This window comes from Drosophila persimilis, unplaced genomic scaffold, assembly GCF_003286085.1.
Source record: "Drosophila persimilis strain 14011-0111.01,24,50 unplaced genomic scaffold, DperRS2 tig00000000-arrow-pilon, whole genome shotgun sequence".
Classification (NCBI taxonomy): domain Eukaryota; kingdom Metazoa; phylum Arthropoda; class Insecta; order Diptera; family Drosophilidae; genus Drosophila; species Drosophila persimilis.
Genome location: NW_020825288.1, coordinates 226,771 through 245,717, shown reverse-complemented (window position 1 = coordinate 245,717; position 18,947 = coordinate 226,771). Strand labels below are relative to the sequence as shown.

Below are 18,947 nucleotides of genomic sequence, written 5' to 3'. Positions count from 1 at the left end.
CAGTGGAAATGGCAGAAATCCACCACCTTCCAGAAGTTGTTGTTGTCTTCTCTCTTCCTCTCAGGGAGATCACTGGCGCCAGTTCGGGATCTATAGGAGAAGGAGAAACAGAAATTGCGCAGCAGAAATGCTAACGCTCATAGTTGTGAACAGCGGCGCCTTGGTCGGACGCGTTTTTGGCAGTCGGTCGCATGAGTCTTCTACTCTTTTAAACAATTTGCAGCTGTCCATTTCCATGTCGCCAGTTGGTCGGTTCGGAGTGATCTTTGTCAGTGTTCTCATACCGCAACGGCTATTTGTCGCGCTCGCATATGCCTCTGTGTTTTTTTTCCGTGTGTGTGTGTGTTCTGTGTACGAATGTGGCAGCCATGGTTGTTGCACTCTTAGGGGCTGAACGGGACTTTGCTGGCGGTAAGTCTTCATTGCTGCTGTACATTTTGGCTGCTGTTTTCTGTACTTATTCCTGTTGCTGGCGGTGGTTGATATTCCTGGGCATTTGTGTTAGTGTGTGTGAGTGTGCTTCCATTGACTTGGCCGTTATCGCTGTGCCGCGAGTGTGTTTCTGCTATCTCGTTCAATGCTGTATCCATTGCCAGGCCCAATCGCTCCAATCGCTGCCTTCTGCTGCTGACCGTCAGATCAATCGTGGCTATGGGAGCAGGCTCCAGTAACCTTCGTCTTGGCAGTATGACCTCGGTGTAGTAGTTGAACTCTGTTGGCGGCGACACTGGGCGATCCATCCTATTCAGCATCCTTCGCATTTCATCGAGGTGCCTGTCGTGGCTGATTTGGTCCTCCTCCGTGTACGGGCGCTGGTTAGGGATCATCTCGATACGGTTCCATTCGTGTTTCGCGAGTTCTTTAGGAAGATGTTTGGCAAGATACTCGGAATACCGGGGTCTAGTGATTCGGTGCGGTACATACGGGTCATTGACCACTTTGGCTGCCTCAATGTTGTGGTGGGATCTCATCTGCTCCGTGTACCTCTTGCACGTCCTCTCGTAGACTGCCTCGACCGTGTCCACTTCCAGGTCCCTGTGGATGGTGTCGTTCCTCACGTACCATGGCGCATTGCAGATAAGTCGAAGGGTCTTGTTCTGTTCCACTTGTATTCGTCCAAATTCTGCGCTGCTCGCTAATGGGCCCCATACGGCCAATGTGTACTGCCAGATCGGTGCGATCATTTGCTTGTACAGCATTATTTTTTTGATGTGTCGTATGCAGCGGAGGCGATACGTAACTAACATAACGTAGCGTAACCCGGCTCGAGCCTTGGCCTGACCAGCAGGTTAGGGGAGCCAGGGCTACGTTACGTTATGTGGACTTTATTGTACAGATACTTTTAAAATAGCATTTAAGGTACAATCTATTGGGGCTGTTAATATATAAATGTTTGTATACAGCTGTCTACAGGCTGCTGTTAGCAGCCGTAGGCAGCAAATACAATGCTTTTTTTTTTTTTTTTCCAGCAAGAAATCTCTTCTGCCAGCAGTTCTGCCGGCGCAATCATCTTGTTGTGTAAATCTCTCCGCCTTGGTAAACAGTCCGTTTGCCAAAGGGGGGAGGGGGAGTGGGTAGAGTTAAAGCATAATACTCTAGACTTAGTTTAGATTTAAATGTAGACTATAATTAAGGGGAACATATTGGTTGCCTTACATTGGCGGGAAGGGCGTTTATATATATGTGTACATGTTTATCTTATTTATATCTAGTCTTCTATTCGTTTTTTGTTTGTTTTCGATACTCCTCTGCCCACTGGTCCGGGGCAGCCAGAGCTATTGCTTCTTTTGTTTACTTCTTCGTTTTTCTTTCATTGTTGTTCCGCCCTCTGGTCCGGGGCGGCCAGCATTGGGTTGAGTGTCTGTATGGATGTGTGTATGTATGTGTATGAGGTTGTGCGCAGCAGACAGTTGTCTCGGCAGTGGAGATGGCAGAAATCCACCACCTTCCAGAAGTTGTTGTTGCCTTCTCTCTTCCTCTCAGGGACTTCACTGGCGGCAAATCGAGATCTGTAGGAGAAGGAGAAACAGAAATTGCGCAGCAGAAATGCTAACGCTCATAGTTTTAAACAGCAGCGCCTTGGTCGGACGCGTTTTTTTGGCAGTCGGTCGCATGAGTCTTCTACTCTTTTTATATTCGCAGTTGTCCATTACTATGTCGTTAGTTGCTCGGTTTAGGAAGATGTTTGTCAGAGTGATCATTCCGTAACGGCTATTTGTCGCGCTCGCATATACTTCTGTGTTTTCCTTCGTGCGTGTGTATATTCTGTGTTCAAATGTGGCAGCCATGGTTGTTGCAACCTTAGGGGCTGAACGGGACTTTGCTGGCGGTAAGTCTTCATTGCTACTGAGCATTTTGGTTGACGTTTTCAGCGCTTCTTGTTCCTGTTGCCGACGGTGGTTGACTCTCATGGGCATTTGCGTTAGTGTGTGTGTGTGTGTTCCCATTGCCTTGGCCGTTATCGCTGTGCCGCGAGTGTGTGTCAGGCGTCTGGTCGTTGGATATATCGTTTATAGCTGCTTCTATTGCCAGGCCCAGTTGCTCTAATCGCTGCCTTCTGCTGCTGACCGTCAAGTCAATTGTGGCTATGGGAGCGGGCTCCAGTAACCTCCGTCTTGGCAGAATAACCTCGGTGTAATAGTTATATTCTGTTGGCGGTGACACTGGGCGATCCATCCTGATCAGCATCCTACGCATGTCATCGAGGTTCCTGTCATGGCTGATTTGGTCTTCTTCTGTGAACGGGCGCTGATTGGGGATCATTTCGATACGGTTCCACTCGTGCTTCGCAAGTTCCTTGGGAAGGTGTTTGCTAAGGTACTCGGAGTACCGGGGTCTTGTGATACGGTGCGGTACATAAGGGTCATTGACCACTTTGGCTGCCTCAATGTTGTGGTGTGATCTCATTTGTTCCGAGTACCTTTTGCATGCCCTCTCGTAGACTGCCTCTACCGTGTCCACTTCCAGGTCCCTGTGGATGGTGTCGTTCCTCACGTACCATGGCGCATTGCAAATAAGTCGGAGGGTCTTGTTCTGTTCCACTTGTATTCGTCCAAATTCTGCGCTGCTCGCTAATGGGCCCCATACGGCCAATGTGTACTGCCAGATCGGTGCGATCATTTGCTTGTACAGCATTACCTTGGTGTTGAGATTCAGCCTGCTGTTTGTGTTTAGGAGCCAGCGCAGTTTTTGGACCCTTGCCCTGACCTTGGTGACGACGTTGGTGATGTGTGTGTGGAACTGCAGCTTAGCATCCAGCTTGACCCCCAGATATGAGTGCACGGCGACGCTACTGATTCGCTGGTCGGCGATGTGCGGCTGCAAATCATCTACTGGCTGCTGGATCGAGCGCAACGTATGCACTATATGCACAGTTTTGGACGCGTTGATGGTGATGCCCCATTGCTTTGCCCAGTTGGAGATGCTGTGCAGGAAGCGGTTGAGCTTATTGGTCGCCATGAGCTGGTTCATACCAGTCGCCAGGATTGCTGTGTCGTCAGCATAGGTAGCCAGGAGCATACCCCTGTCGCGAGGAAGCGGCATATCGTGTGTATACAGGTTGTATAACACTGGCCCAAGTACGCTGCCCTGAGGAACGCCTGCTGCAATCATTTTGCTTCCTGACTTGACGCCGCCTGTGCACTCAACATAAAAGGACCGATCATCCAAATAGTGGGACAGGACTCTGTATAACGCTGCCGGCAACAACTGCTTCATTTTATGCTTCAACCCCGCATGCCAGACTCGGTCGAAGGCCTCCTGAATGTCCATGTATATGGCAGAGCAGTATAGGTTGTTCTCATATGTGGACAAGATGAACTTCGAGACTCTCCCCAATTGGTGTTCAGCCGCGTGTACATGTCTGAAGCCAAACTGATGGTTTGGAATAGCCTCGACAAATCCATCAGCTTCCATCATCCTGGTCAGAATGAGTCGCTCAAACAGTTTAGACAGACCCGAAAGCAGACTGATAGGGCGATACGATGCCAACTTATCGGCGGGTTTTCCTGGCTTGGGGATCATGCTAACAGCTGCGTGCTTCCATCTGTTAGGAAAACAACCAATCCTGAGGGAGCTGTTGCATATTAGCGCGAAGTATAACAGAGCAGACTTAGGTAGAGCCTTTATTGTCCGGTTGTCGATCCTGTCCATTCCTGGGGCCTTTTTCACCTTCAGTACCTTCACTTGTGCCTCAATCTCAGGAAGAGTGATCGCCCTGAATCTCAAATTGGGACCAGGGGATCCAAACTCTTCAAGAGACTCCTCGATTGCTCGTATGTCGGCTGCCGCGCTGGTCAGAACAGGCTTGAAACGCTGCTCCAGATGCCTCGCAAAGGACTCTGCCTTCTCCTCCGTGCTCTTACACCAGGTTTTTTTTTTTTGTTTGTCGTATGCACGGCGGCAATACGCAATTAACATAACGCAACGTAACCCAGCTCACGCCTTGGCCTGATCCAGCAGGTTAGGGGAGCCAGAGTTACGTTGCGCTATGGGGACTTTATTGTACCTATACTATAGAGCATTTTTAGTACAAATTGTTGGGGCTGTAACTTATAAATATATGTAAATAGCTGTCTACGAGCTGCTATTAGCAGCCGTAGGCAGCAAATACCATGCTTTGAACAGCACGAAATCTCCTCTGCCGGCAATGCTGCCGGCGCAATCATCTTGTGAGAAAATCTCTCCGCTTTGGTAAACAGTCCGTTTGCCAGAGGGGGGAGGGGGAGTGGGTAGAGCTAAAGCATAATACTCTTGACTTATCTTAGATTTAAATGTAGATTATCAAATAAGGGGAAACATTTTGGTTGCCTTGCATTGGCAGAAAGGGAGATTATATATATGTACATGTTATTTATTCTAATTATTGTCTTCTTATTCCTTTTTTTTGTGTTGTTTTTGTTTCTCCTCTGCCCACTGGTCCGGGGCAGCCAGAGCTTCTGCTTGTTTGCTTCTGTCTGTGTGCGCTTTCGTTGGCCTAGCTGTACCAGCACTATGCATTCCCGGCATGGGAACTCGCCTGAATGCCAGCGTATAGACAATCTGTCAGCTTGGTCATTTGTGTGATTAGTAGATCCATTTTCTCTTCCAGCTTCTGGGTGGCTTCAGCAGCGGCGGCCGCATGCTGAATCCGCTCCTGTGTCAGCAGTGTGATTAGGTAGTCCAGTTTCTGGCTGAGTTCATCTCTTGGACGGGCGTTTTCGTTGCTCACCGTGGGCTGGAATCCAGCTGCGGTCGCTGAGGGTGGGGTTGACTGCCATACTTGCCTCTCTTGAAGGGGCTGGGGATGACTCGCTGGCTGCCTTGTGCGGAGTGCATCGGCATAGGTGCTCATCTGAGCTGGAGGAGCAGGAGCTCTTGCGCCTGAGCGCGATCGCCGGCGGCGCGGCTGCTGCAGTGCTGGGAAGCCCTGCTGGTTCGTGACGGGTGGCTGGCGGGGACCCCGCAAACCCTGAGTGGCGGGTAAGGTGGGCATAGAAAGTTTCCTCAGCATGTTGTTGGTCTGTTCTAACCCATTTCTCCTTCTGTTGCAGTACTCCTTGTACTTGATGCAGCCGCGGTAGCTGGCAACATGGGGACCGTTGCAGTTTGCACACTTCGGCACGTCCTCCCGCTTCTTGGGGCAGTCCTTGGGGTCATGTTTCTCTCCACACTTCAGGCATATGACTGCCCGGTTGCAGTAGTTTTTGGAGTGCCCAAACATCTGGCATTTGTGGCACTGAGGAACGCCTGGCGCGCGTATGGGCTTCTCGACCTTGATCCGTTGGCTGCAGATTGCCGTTAGCTCGTAGATGCTGTTGTTGGTCTCCTGAGGCTCTAGCTCAACCTCGAATAGGTCCAACGGCTCCTTCGTGAATCGCTTCGGAATATTGGCAATATGCCTCACCTTGTAGCCAAGTCTGTCGAGCTGTTCGCGCACCCAGTCTGTGGGTGTGGAGCGATGCAGGTGACGTATTACAATACGCATTCCCCTTTCGCTACGCAGGCGAAACGTGTGGTATTCCACACCTTCCCCCTCGGATAGGAGCCGGATTAGGGCCCTGTAGCCATCCATTGTGTGGCACATGACCTTTAGGGATCCGTTGTGGGCAGTCTTGGTGTCATATGTGCCTGCGCCAATGGCATTGTCAATGCATTGGAGCAGGGGAACGATCTCAGGGACGTTGGGGATGAATATGGGGGCTGGCCGCACAGTTCTGGCGTCAGCAGTAGCAGCAGCATCGGGTGCGTGTGCAGTGGTAGGGGCAGGCGGGGGGGTGGTGTGAGGAGTGGAGGGCCTGCTTGTGGGAACAGGTTCCTCGGCTACCGTCTCTCCCTCGCTGCAGTCAGCGTCCACATCCATGTCGTCATTGGCTACGTCGTCAGCATCCGAGAGTATTTCGAAATAATTCGTTATACTCCTCTGGCTAGAGTCGGGCTTCTCCTTGGGGATTGCTGTCCGCTTGTTCTTCTTGGCCGACGCCTTTATGATCGGCGAGCCCAAGGTGGTCGTCCGCTTTTTGTTTCGGGCCTCAAACTCTGCCATCAGCTTAGCAGTTGCTTTTCTCTCCATTTCCAGTTTCTTCCGCTGCTCCTTGAGGATCTCGTGCAGGGTCGGCTGGCTCTGCACAGGTGCTGCAAGGGCACCAGCAGAAACTGGGGGTCGTTGGGCGGCGTGGGCGGCTACACGAGCAGCGCTATCGGTAGTGGGAGCTGTTGCAGCTGGAGGGCGTTTAGCTACGGCGGCAGCTACGCGAGTAGGGGCGGCGGCTTTGGCAGCAGCAGGAATGGCAGCACGGGCAGCTGCAGCAGAGGCTCTGGTTACCATGGTAGCGAGGGGGGATAGCAATGGCTTGGTTGACAGTGCAGGGGACGGGGCCTGCATCATCTTAGCTGCAGCGGCAGCTGATGTTGATGGCATGTCGCTCGTCAGATCCGCCAATGAGCTCGAGCGACAGGAGAGGGGGCGCATTAGCTGCGGGGAGGAATGGAGGTCGTCTTCGCTGTCCGAACAGGGAGCATGTGAGGCCGCAGTGGGCTTCTTCTTCGACTTGGGACACGGTTTGCGCACCATTGTTTATGTTTTGTGGCTTTATTAGCACGAATTAACACACGTGTGAGAATGTTGGGGGGGGGGGGGACAGCAGCGGCTGCAGCCTACCCCACGTTTTTTCACTGTCGGCACTTTGGTTATGTTTGCACAGCGAACACTTTTACACGGCACAACACTTCGTTGCCCGGAATGTATTTGCAAAAATATTGCACAATGTATATTAATACATGTGCAATATATTTTGAGTATTTTTAGCAATTTTTATTGCTTTAATATTTTTATTTTAGCGGAACGTTTTTGTGGGTGTGTCGTATGCACGGTGGCAATACGCAACTAACATAACGCAACGTAACCCAGCTCGCGCCTTGGCCTGATCCAGCAGGTTAGGGGAGCCAGAGTTACGTTGCGCTATGGGGACTTTATTGTACTTATACTATTTTAGCATATTATGTACAAATTATTGGGGCTGCAGCTTATTATAAATTTGCGTAAATAGCCGTCTACGAGCTGCTGTTAGCAGCCGTAGACAACAAATACGATGCTTTAGACAGCACGAAATCTCCTCTGCCGGCAGTGCTGCCGGCGCGGTCTTCATTGTGGAAAAATCTCTCCACCTTGGCAACAGTCCGTTAGCCAGAGGGGGGGGAGAGGGAGTGGGTAGAGCTAAAGCATAAAATACTCTTGACTTTAAATTAAGTTTAGGTTTACATTATCGACTAAGGGGAAACATTTTGGCAGAGAAGGGAGATTATATAAGTATGTTTTCTATTCTAATTCTTGTCTTCATATTTGCTTTGTCTTGTTTTCGTTTCTCTTCTGCCCACTGGTCCGGGGCAGCCAGAGCTATTACATGTCAATTGTAGCAATCAGTACTGGTACTATATGTTACTGGCAGAGGAATTCGCCTGGATGCTAGCATACAGGCAATCCGTCAGCCTAGTCATCTGCGCGATTAGTACGTCCATCTTTCCTTCCAGTTTCTGGGCGGATTCAGCAGCGGCGGCCGCATGCTGGATCCGCTCCTGTGTCAGCAGTTCGATTAGGTAGTCCAGCTTCTGGCTGAGTTCATCGCTAGGACAGGCGTTCTGGTTGCTCACCGTGGGCTGGAGTCCAGCTGCGGTCGCTGTGGTTGGAGTTGTCTGCCATACTTGCCTCCCTGGAAGGGGCTGGGGATGACTCGCTGGCTGCCTTGTGCGGAGTGCATCGGCATAGGTGCTCATCTGAGCTGGAGGAGCAGGAGCTCTTGCGCCTGAGCGCGATCGCCGGCGGCGCGGCTGCTGCAGTGCTGGAAAGCCCTGCTGGTTCATGACGGGTGGCTGGCGGGGACGCCGCAAACCCTGAGCGGCGGGTAAGGTAGGCATCATAAGTTTACTCAACATCCTGTTGGTCTTTTCTAAACCGTTGTTCCTTCTGTTGCAGTATTCTTTGAATTTGATGCACCCACGGTAGCTGGCAACATGGGGACCATTGCAGTTGGCGCATTTTGGCACATCCTCCCGCTTCTTGGGGCAGTCCTTGGGGTCATGCTTCTCCCCACACTTCAAACACACAACTGCACGGCTGCAGTAGTTCTTCGAGTGCCCAAACATTTGGCACTTGTGGCACTGGGGAACGCCTGGCGCGCGTATGGGCTTTTCAACCTTGACACGTTGGCTGCAAATTGCCGTTAGCTCATATATGCGATTGTTTGTCTCATGAGGCTCAAGCTCGACTTCGAACAGGTCCAATGGCTCCTTCGTGAATCGCTTCGGTATGTTGGCAATATGCCTCACCTTGTAGCCAAGTTTGTCGAGCTGTTCGCGCACCCAGTCTGTGGGTGTGGAGCGATGCAGGTGACGTATGACGACACGCATACCCCTCTCGCTTCGCAGTCGATATGTGTGGTACTCCACACCTTCACCCTCAGATAGGAGCCGTATTAGGGTCCTGTAGCCATCTATTGTGTGGCACATGACTTTGAGTGATCCGTTGTTGGCAGTCTTAGTGTCGTATGTGCCTGCGCCAATGGCATTGTCAATGCATTGGAGCAGGGGAACGATCTCTGGGACGTTGGGGATGAATATGGGGGCTGGCCGCACAGTTCTGGCGTCAGCAGTAGCAGCAGCATCGGGTGCGTGTGCAGTGGTAGGGGCAGGCGGGGGGGTGGAGTGAGGAGTGGAGGGCCTGCTTGTGGGAACAGGTTCCTCGGCTACCGTCTCTCCCTCGCTGCAGTCGGCGTCCACATCCATGTCGTCGTTGGCTACATCGTCAGCATCCGAAAGTATTTCGAAGTAATTCGTTATACTCCTCTGGCTAGAGTCATTCTTCTCCTTGGGGATTGCTGTCCGCTTGTTCTTCTTGGCCGACGCCTTTATAATCGGCGAGCCCAAGGTGGTCGTCCGCTTCTTATTCCGGGCCTCATACTCTGCCATCAGCTTGGCAGTAGCTTTCCTCTCCATTTCCAGTTTCTTCCGCTGCTCCTTGAGGATCTCGTGCAGAGTCGGCTGGCTCTGCACAGGTGCTGCAAGGGCACCAGCAGAAACTGGGGGTCGTTGAGCGGCGTGGGCGGCTACACGAGCAGCGCTATCGGTAGTGGGAGCTGTTGCAGCTGGAGGGCGTTTAGCTGCGGCGGCAGCTACGCGAGTAGGGGCGGTGGCTTTGGCAGCAGCAGGAATGGCAGCACGGGCAGCTGCAGCAGAGGCTCTGGTTACCATGGTAGCGAGGGGGGATAGCGATGGCTTGGTTGGCAGTGCAGAGGACGGGGCCTGCATCATCTTGGCTGCAGCGGCAGCTGAAGTTGATGGCATGTCGCTTGTCAGATCCGCCAATGAGGTCGAACGACAGGAGAGGGGGCGCAATTTTGATGTGTCGTATGCAGCGGAGGCGATACGTAACTATCATAACGCAACGTAACCCGGCTCGAGCCTTGGCCTGCTCCAGCAGGTTAGGGGAGCCAGGGCTACGTTACGCTATGTGGACTTTATTGTACAGATACTTCTTAGCATTTTAGGTACAATGTATTGGGGCTGTTAATAATAAATGTACGTATACAGCTGTCTACAGGCTGCTATTTAGCAGCCGTAGGCAGCGAATACAGTGCTTTTTTTTACAGCAAGAAATCTCATTGCCAGCAGTTCTGCCGGCGCAGTCATCTTTTGTATATATCTCTCCGCTTTGGTAAACAGTCCGTTTGCCAAAGGGGGGAGGGGGAGTGGGTAGAGTTAAAGCATAATACTCTCGACTTAGTTTAGATTTTAAATGTAGACTATAATTAAGGGGGAACATGTTGGTTGCCTTACATTGGCAGGGAGGGCGATTATGTATATATTTTATTTATTCTAATTATTGTCTTCTATTTATTTTTTGTCTTCTTTTGATTCTCCTCTGCCCACTGGTCCGGGGCAGCCAGAGCTATTGTTTATTTTGTTTCTTCCTTCGTTTCTTCTTTCGTTTCTGTTCCGCCCTCTGGTCCGGGGCGGCCAGCATTGGGTTGAGAGTCTGTGTGGATGTGTGTGTATGTGGTTTTGCGCAGCAGTCAGTTGTCTCGGCAGTGGAAATGGCAGAAATCCACCACCTTCCAGAAGTTGTTGTTGTCTTCTCTCTTCCTCTCAGGGAGATCACTGGCGCCAGTTCGGGATCTATAGGAGAAGGAGAAACAGAAATTGCGCAGCAGAAATGCTAACGCTCATAGTTGTGAACAGCGGCGCCTTGGTCGGACGCGTTTTTGGCAGTCGGTCGCATGAGTCTTCTACTCTTTTCAACAATTTGCAGCTGTCCATTTCCATGTCGCCAGTTGGTCGGTTCGGAGTGATATTTGTTAGTGTTCTCATACCGCAACGGCTATTTGTCGCGCTCGCATATGCCTCTGTGTTTTTTTTCCGTGTGTGTGTGTATTCTGTGTACGAATGTGGCAGCCATGGTTGTTGCACTCTTAGGGGCTGAACGGGACTTTGCTGGCGGTAAGTCTTCATTGCTGCTGTACATTTTGGCTGCTGTTTTCTGGACTTATTCCTGTTGCTGGCGGTGGTTGATTCTCATGGGCATTTGTGTTGGTGTGTGTGTGTGAGCTTCCATTGCCTTGGCCGTTATCGCTGTGCCGCGAATGTGTGTCAGGCAATTGTTCGGTGGATATCTCGTTTAAAGCTGCTTCCATTGCCAGGCCCAATTGCTCCAGTCGCTGCCTTCTGCTGCTGATCGTCAAATCTACCGTAGCTATGGGAGCAGGCTCCAGTAACCTCCGTCTTGGCAGAATAACCTCGGTGTAGTAGTTAAACTCTTGTGGTGGCGACACTGGGCGATCCATTCTGATGAGCATCCTCCGCGTTTCATCGAGGTTCCTGTCGTGGCTGATTTGGTCCTCCTCCGTGTACGGGCGCTGGTTAGGGATCATCTCGATACGGTTCCATTCGTGTTTCGCGAGTTCTTTGGGAAGGTGTTTGCTAAGGTACTCGGAGTACCGGGGTCTAGTGATTCGGTGCGGTACATACGGGTCATTGACCACTTTGGCTGCCTCAATGTTGTGGTGGGATCTCATCTGCTCCGTGTACCTCTTGCACGTCCTCTCGTAGACTGCCTCGACCGTGTCCACTTCCAGGTCCCTGTGGATGGTGTCGTTCCTCACGTACCATGGCGCATTGCAAATAAGTCGAAGGGTCTTGTTCTGTTCCACTTGTATTCGTCCAAATTCTGCGCTGCTCGCTAATGGGCCCCATACGGCCAATGTGTACTGCCAGATCGGTGCGATCATTTGCTTGTACAGCATTACCTTGGTGTTGAGATTCAGCCTGCTGTTTGTGTTTAGGAGCCAGCGCAGTTTTTGGACCCTTGCCCTGACCTTGGTGACGACGTTGGTGATGTGTGTGTGGAACTGCAGCTTGGCGTCCAGCTTGACCCCCAGATAGGAATGCACGGCGACGCTACTGATTCGCTGGTCGGCGATGTGCGGCTGCAAATCATCATCTGGCTGCTGGATCGAGCGCAACGTATGCACTATATGCACAGTTTTGGACGCGTTAATGGTGATGCCCCATTGCTTTGCCCAGTTGGAGATGCTGTGCAGGAAGCGGTTGAGCTTGTTGGTCGCCATGAGCTGGTTCATACCAGTCGCCAGGATTGCTGTGTCGTCAGCATAGGTAGCCAGGAGCATACCCCTGTCGCGAGGAAGCGGCATGTCGTGTGTATACAGGTTGTATAACACTGGCCCAAGTACGCTGCCCTGAGGAACGCCTGCTGCAATCTTTTTGTACCCTGACTTGACGCCGCCTGTGCACTCAACATAAAAGGACCGATCATCCAAATAGTGGGACAGGACTCTGTATAACGCCACCGGCAACAACTGCTTCATCTTGTATTTCAGGCCAGAATGCCAGACTCGGTCGAAAGCCTCCTGTATGTCCATGTAGATGGCTGAGCAGTACAGGTTGTTCTCATATGTGGTCAAAATGAACTTCGAGACTCTCCCCAATTGGTGTTCAGCCGCGTGCACATGTCTGAAGCCAAACTGATGGTTTGGAATAGCCTCGACAAATCCATCAGCTTCCATCATCCTGGTCAGAATGAGTCGCTCAAACAGTTTAGACAGACCCGAAAGCAGACTGATAGGGCGATACGATGCCAACTTATCGGCGGGTTTTCCTGGCTTGGGGATCATGCTAACAGCTGCGTGCTTCCATCTGTTAGGAAAACAACCAATCCTGAGGGAGCTGTTGCATATGAGTGCAAAATACAGGAGAGCAGATTTGGGTAGAGCTTTTATAGTCCGATTGTCAATCCTGTCCATTCCAGGGGCCTTTTTCACCTTCAGTACCTTGACTTGTGCCTCAATCTCCGGAAGAGTGATCGCCCTGAATCTCAAATTGGGACCAGGGGATCCAAACTCTTCAAGAGACTCCTCGATTGCTCGTATGTCGGCTGCCGCGCTGGTCAGAACAGGCTTGAAACGCTGCTCCAGATGCCTCGCAAAGGACTCTGCCTTCTCCTCCGTGCTCTTGCACCAGGGATCATCAGCGTTGTCTTCTCCATCGGCGCAAAACTTTCTCACGGGCAAGTTGGCTGCTGGCTGCCGCTTCAATCCATTGGTCAATCTCCACAGCTTTGCCATGCTGTAGCGATCAGTGGGATCGATTGAACCAATGATTGCGTCCGCTCGTCTGGCTTTGTCCGCTTCTAGCTCCTTGTGGATCCTGTTGGCTAGCATGTTGTACAGGTGCCGCACTGCTGGGTCATGGTTCCGCTTCAGCATATTCCTTAGGCGCCTCTTGGTGGCAATCATCAGCCGAATTCGATTGCTGACCTGGTACTCAGCTTGGACTCTAGGTCGGACGGGCCTCCTCAAACCGCTTGTGGCATGTTCAGCTGCCTCCAACACGTTCCTCTCCAGAATGCTCGCTGCGTCATCAACATCCTCTGCTGACCTGAGCTCAGTGTTTAGATGGATGTGCGAGTCCAGCCACGCTTGGAACCTCGAGATGCTGGCCCCTGGGGGCAAGAGGCGTCTCCTGTTCACCGCCTCCGCTGGAGACATGCTCAACTGAACCACCATTGGGAGATGATCAGATGAGAGGTCATTCAGATGGGAGATATGCAGCAACTCGTCCCTCACGCCCTTGTAGACCGCGAAGTCGATTGCCGATGGTGTATGCCGAGTATTGTAAGGGTAGTGAGTGGGAGATCCAGTAGCCAGAATGTTGCAGCTACTTTCTTGAACGGCCCTGAGCAGCTTTCCGCCTCTTCTACACGCCCTTGCGTTTCCCCACCACGAATTCTTCGCGTTCCAATCGCCGGCAGCAATGAATCTTGGCCCCAACTGACCAAACAATGCCAAGAAGTCCTCCTCAGTCCATTCCTGCATTGGGGGGCAGTAAATGGAAGAGACCACCAGTCGGCCACCATCAGGCAGGGTCAGGGTAGCGGATGCACACTGAATGTGGTCCGTCGTTATGTTAGGCAGGGCAATATGAAGGATTCCAGCTCTGATTAAGAGCAGGGATCCCCCACGACCAGTCCCAGATGGGTGATTGGCACTGTAAGTACAGTATCCATTGACGCTGAAGGTCTCTGAGTTTTTAAAATGAGACTCAGAGACCATCAGAACGTCAACTTCGTGTCTGCATGCAAATGCCGCAAGTTCGGCTGTCTTCCCTCGGAGTCCCGAGGCGTTCCAAAATACAATCTTTAGATTGCAGTGGTGGCGGGTAGAGTTACTGGGATTATTATTAAACATTTCTGGCATAGGAGTTAGCCTGAATGCTGGCATATAGACAATCTGTTAATTTAGTCATTTGTTCAATTAATATATCCATTTTTCCTTCCAGTTTTTGAGTAGATTCAGCAGCGGCGGCCGCATGCTGGATCCGCTCCTGAGTCAGCAGGGTGATGAGGTAGTCCAGTTTCTGGCTGAGCTCATCGCTAGGACGGACACTCTGACTGCTCACCACGGGCTGGTATCCAGTTGTGGCCGCTGTTGGTGGCACCGAATGCCATACTTGCCTCCCAGGAAGAGGCTGGGAATGACTCGCTGGTTGCCGTGTGCGGAGTGCATCGGCATAACTGCTCGTTTGAGCTGGAGGAGCAGGAGCTCTTGCGCCAGAGCGCGCTCGCCGGCGGCTAGGTTGCTGCAGTGCTGGAAATCCCTGCTGGTTCATGACGGGTGGCTGGCGGGGACGCCGCAAACCCTGAGTGGCGGGTAAGGTAGGCATCGAAAGTTTATTTAGCATTTTGTTGGTCTGATCTAACCCATTTCTTCTTTTATTGCAGTACTCCTTATACTTTACACAGCCACGGTAGCTGGCAACATGGGGACCTTCACAATTTGCGCATTTCGGCACCTCCTCCCTCTTCTTGGGGCAGTCCTTGGGGTCATGCTTATCGCCGCACTTCAAACAAATAACTGCTCGGTTGCAGTAATTCTTCGAGTGCCCGAACATCTGACACTTATGACATTGAGGAACACCTGGCGTACGTATGGGCTTCTCCACCTTGACCCGTTGGCTGCAGATTGCCGTCAGCTCGTAGATACTATTGTTAATATCCTGAGGCTCTAGCTCAACCTCGAATAAGTCCAGTGGCTCCTTAGTAAATCTCTTAAGTATATTGGCAATATGCCTCACCTTATATCCGAGTCTACCAAGCTGTTCACGCACCCAATCTGTGGGTGTGGAGCGGTGCAGGTGGCGTATAACAATACGCATTCCCCTCTCGCTTTTCAGGCGAAACGTATGGTGCTCAACACCTTCCCCCTCAGTTAGGAGACGGATCAGGGCCCTATGTCCATCTATAGTGTGGCACATTACCTTCAAAGACCTATTAGCAGCCGGCCTGGTATCATATGTACCAGCGCCAATGGCATTATCGAAGCACTGTAGCAGGGGAAAGATATCTGTAACATTTGGTATGTAAATAGGGGCTGGCCGCACAATTTTGGCGTCAGCAGTAGCAGCAGCATTTGTAGCGTGCGCAGTAGTAGGGGCAGGCGGGGGGGTAGTCTGAGAAGTAGAGGGCCTGTTTGTGGGAACAGGTTCCTCGGCTTCTGTCTCTCCCTCGCTGCAGTCAGCATCCACATCCATATCAGCATCAGAGAGAATGTTATAATAGTTTGATATACTCATCTGGTTTGGGTCCCGCTTCTCCTTCGAGGATACCATCCGTTTGACCATCTTGGCCGACACCTTTGTGATAGGCGAGGCCAGGGTGGTCGTCCGCTTCTTGTTACGGGCCTCCGACTCGGCCTTCAGCATGGCCATCACCTTCTTCTCCTTTGCAAGTTTTTCCCGCTGTTCCTTGAGTATCTCGTGCAGAGTCATCTGGCTCGGCACGGATGCTGCAAGGGCAGTAGGATTGGTAGCGACAGCAGTGGCAGAACTGCCAGGGGCACAGGTAGCAGCAGAGGCAGCAGCAGCACGGGCAGCACCAGTAGAAACTGGCGTGCGTTGAGCAGCACCTACACGAGCAGCACTAGGAACTGTAGATGTTGATGTTTTTTCCAATTATATACCCGCTTTGGGTTGAGGGCTCTCAGTGCTCCATACAGGGGAGGAACTGAGAGGCTGGGGTGTGAGCCGCCAGCAACCAAGCGCGTTGCTTTATTAATTTATCTTTGTGGGCAGTATATGTCTTAATTTAGTAGATGTACATTTTTGTTTGTTTTTACAATTTAACTTTAAACGGCACTCAAACACTTTTTACTGGTACATTTAATGGCACAATAATTTACAAACATATAAACTGCAGCAACGTTAAACACTTGTAACCTCTTTTAACACTCAGCAGGGGGGGGGGCAAGGGAAAAAGAAAACGAGAGAGATATAAACTTTTCGGCACTTTGACGGGGGGACTAAACCACGAACACGACTCGACTCCACAACGTTCACGACACGACTTTTTGTTGGTTGGACAGAGATCCAGACTCGAGACTCGATTCCACGATCGGGGCAAAAGGCTCCAAAAGTATGAATTGTCAAGAGTCAAGTGTGTGTGTGTGCGGTGAGAGTCAAGAAAGTAAAGTAAAATGGGGCCACGCTCAAAAGTATGCTGTCTCCTCCCTTAAATTCTCCCCAACTTAAAATTTGATTTGATCCCCTGTGAGTTTGTCAACTTGATGTTTTGTTGGTTGTTGGTCTTCAGTCCCCTCTACTACCCTTGCCGCCTGCTGAGGGCAGACGACTAGGAATGTATCATGTACATGTGGGCGGGCAGTTTATAGGGAACGTAGTGGTTTTATGCGAAGACTTGCAAATTTGGCTCAATTTAGGCCGTAGTGGTGGGGTGTGGCGGCAACTGATGCTGATTTGAAAGTCGATTACGATACCGATAATCAATTGTCAGCACCGTTGCCGCCGAAGTTTTATCACAGATTGTAATGATTTTTTTAGTGGGGTGTCGGAGAACCGCACTAATTACGATAGTAACAATAAGGGGGGGAAGAAGGGGTTAAAGAAATGAGATCGAAATGTGCAGAAATGTGCAGTGTTGCAACACGTAGTCAGTTGGGGAAATAGATAAAGGGAAAAGGTAAACAATGCATGTGCTTTGCGTGGAAATACACTAAATAAAAAGAGACAAGCACTTGCAGAAATAACAATACAGGTAAGTAGAAGACTGGAGTGGAGACGACGGAAAAACAGGTAATAAAAGAGATACTACACTGGGACAAAGACGAGACAAAACAGGTACAATTGATTTACGTTTACAATATTACAATAAACATAACAATTCAAAATAATGTCTATATCTTTTACTATAATTACAGGGAAGACAAGAAGCATCGGCCGGCATAGCAAAACACAATGCTTGTAAAGACATTGCGTTGCATACCGGCCGACCCCGTCGTCCCCCCTGGTCGTCGAAATTGGCGTCTTCCAAAAGTCGTCAGTCGTTGCGGCTGTGGCTGCCCTCTTGGAGGACCAGTGGCACTGGTCCGGCCACCAGCTGGGAGCCAGGATTGACGGCATACATATTACTGTGGCGACACGGGTCCGGCCGCCAGAGTGAAATGGATGTTTGTTTGTGTGTGTGTCTGTATGGCAGGCGGTGAGTATTTTGAGCGCCCTTTTTAATCGTATGTGTGGCTGATGGATTTTTCCTTTTCCAGGTCCATAGGGCACTCTGAATGCCATGGCACTGGATCCGGCCACCAGCTAAGGACGATGGCGGGCACGACACACATCTACACGAACGGCACAGGTCCGGCCGCCCAAGTGTAATGAATGTTTGTGTGTGTGTGTGTCTGAATGGCAGGCGGTGAGTATTTTGAGCGCCCTTTTTAATCGTATGTTTGGCTGATGGATTTTTCCTTTTCCAGGTTCATAGGGCCCTCTGAATGCCATGGCACTGGATCCGGCCACCAGCTAAGGACGATGGCGGACACGACACACATCTACACGAACGGCACAGGTCCGGCCGCCCAAGTGTAATGGATGTTTGTGTGTGTGTGTGTCTGAATGGCAGGCGGTAAGTATTTAATTGTTTTGATGGCGGCAGCGTCCGTTGTTAATTTTTGTTGTGGCATGCGATTGATATGCATTTGTCCTTTAATCCATTGCAGCGGCAGAGATGTGTCCAATTAGTACACAGCGTTCCAGGATATCTGGTTGTCAAGATGGTACCTCATGTTGCGGGCGTAGGCCTTAATGTCATCCATGGAGTCGTCATCTGTCCACATCTCATCGTCATCGTTTTCTTCATCCGTTTCAGGATCCGTCTCTGGAATGGCGGCTGGCGTTGGCGTTTTTTGTGATGGCTGTGGAGCTGGGGCAGCCACTGTTGCTGCTGCGATTGTTGGTGGATTTTGCGATGTCACTGGAACTGCTGGAGTTGCCGTCACTGCCTGGGATTGGATGAGCGAGGTGAGTAGTGACATCATCGCTTCCAGTCTCTTTTCCAATCGCGTCATCCTCTGCGTATTCTCCAACAGTGCCTGGCTGCAGGATCCCTCGCAGGATTGGCGTTTCGGCTGCATCTTCTGCCGGGAGCGGTTGTTGGCAAGCTGCTGCTGCTGCTGCTGTCGCTGTCGCTGTTGTTGTTCGCGCTGCGGCTGCTGTAGCTGCTGCTGTTGTTGTGCCTGGGAACGGCTCAATGGCTGCTCTGGGCGTCGTCGCCCAGTGCGTGGGCCAGAGGCAGCAGGCGTCTGTTTATTTGTATGTATTGGCGGCTGCTGCTGCTTCTGCTGATGTTGTTGTCGTCCTCTTCGTCGCCCAGGAGAGGAGACATTGAGTGGCGTCCGTGCTGCCTGCTGCTGCTGTCCACGCCGGGGATTGGCTGGCGTTTGAGCTGGCTGTTGCTGCTGCTGTCGGCGCCCTGGATGTGCTGGTGTTGTTCTTGCTGGTGGTGGCTGCTGCTCTGGCAATGGCTGCAGAAGCGAGCTGCGCTTGCGACGCAACTCCTGCATGGCCACTCGGTGGGACAGAAGGCGGCCCCTTGCTGCCTTGAATACCGGACATCC

At 51.4% G+C, this 18,947-nt stretch overlaps 1 protein-coding gene across 1 annotated transcript; it reads left to right on the top strand.

Annotated features, from left to right (window-relative positions):
* The first annotated feature begins 14,309 nt into the window (after positions 1-14,309).
* Positions 14,310-17,289, top strand: LOC113567358. Its single transcript, XM_026994907.1, has 2 exons — positions 14,310-14,693; positions 17,256-17,289. Exons 1-2 carry the CDS (start codon positions 14,353-14,355, stop codon positions 17,281-17,283), a joined length of 369 nt encoding a protein of 122 aa, XP_026850708.1. The 5' UTR covers positions 14,310-14,352; the 3' UTR covers positions 17,284-17,289.
* Positions 17,290-18,947: the final 1,658 nt, after the last annotated feature.

Coding starts and splice junctions, on each gene's coding strand:
- LOC113567358 (XM_026994907.1), top strand. CDS start 14,353: ATGCTGGATCCGCTCCTGAGTCAGCAGGGTGATGAGGTAGTCCAGTTT. Junction 14,694..17,255: donor CCGCAAACCCTGAGTGGCGG/GTAAGGTAGGCA, acceptor CTATAATTACAG/GGAAGACAAGAAGCATCGGC.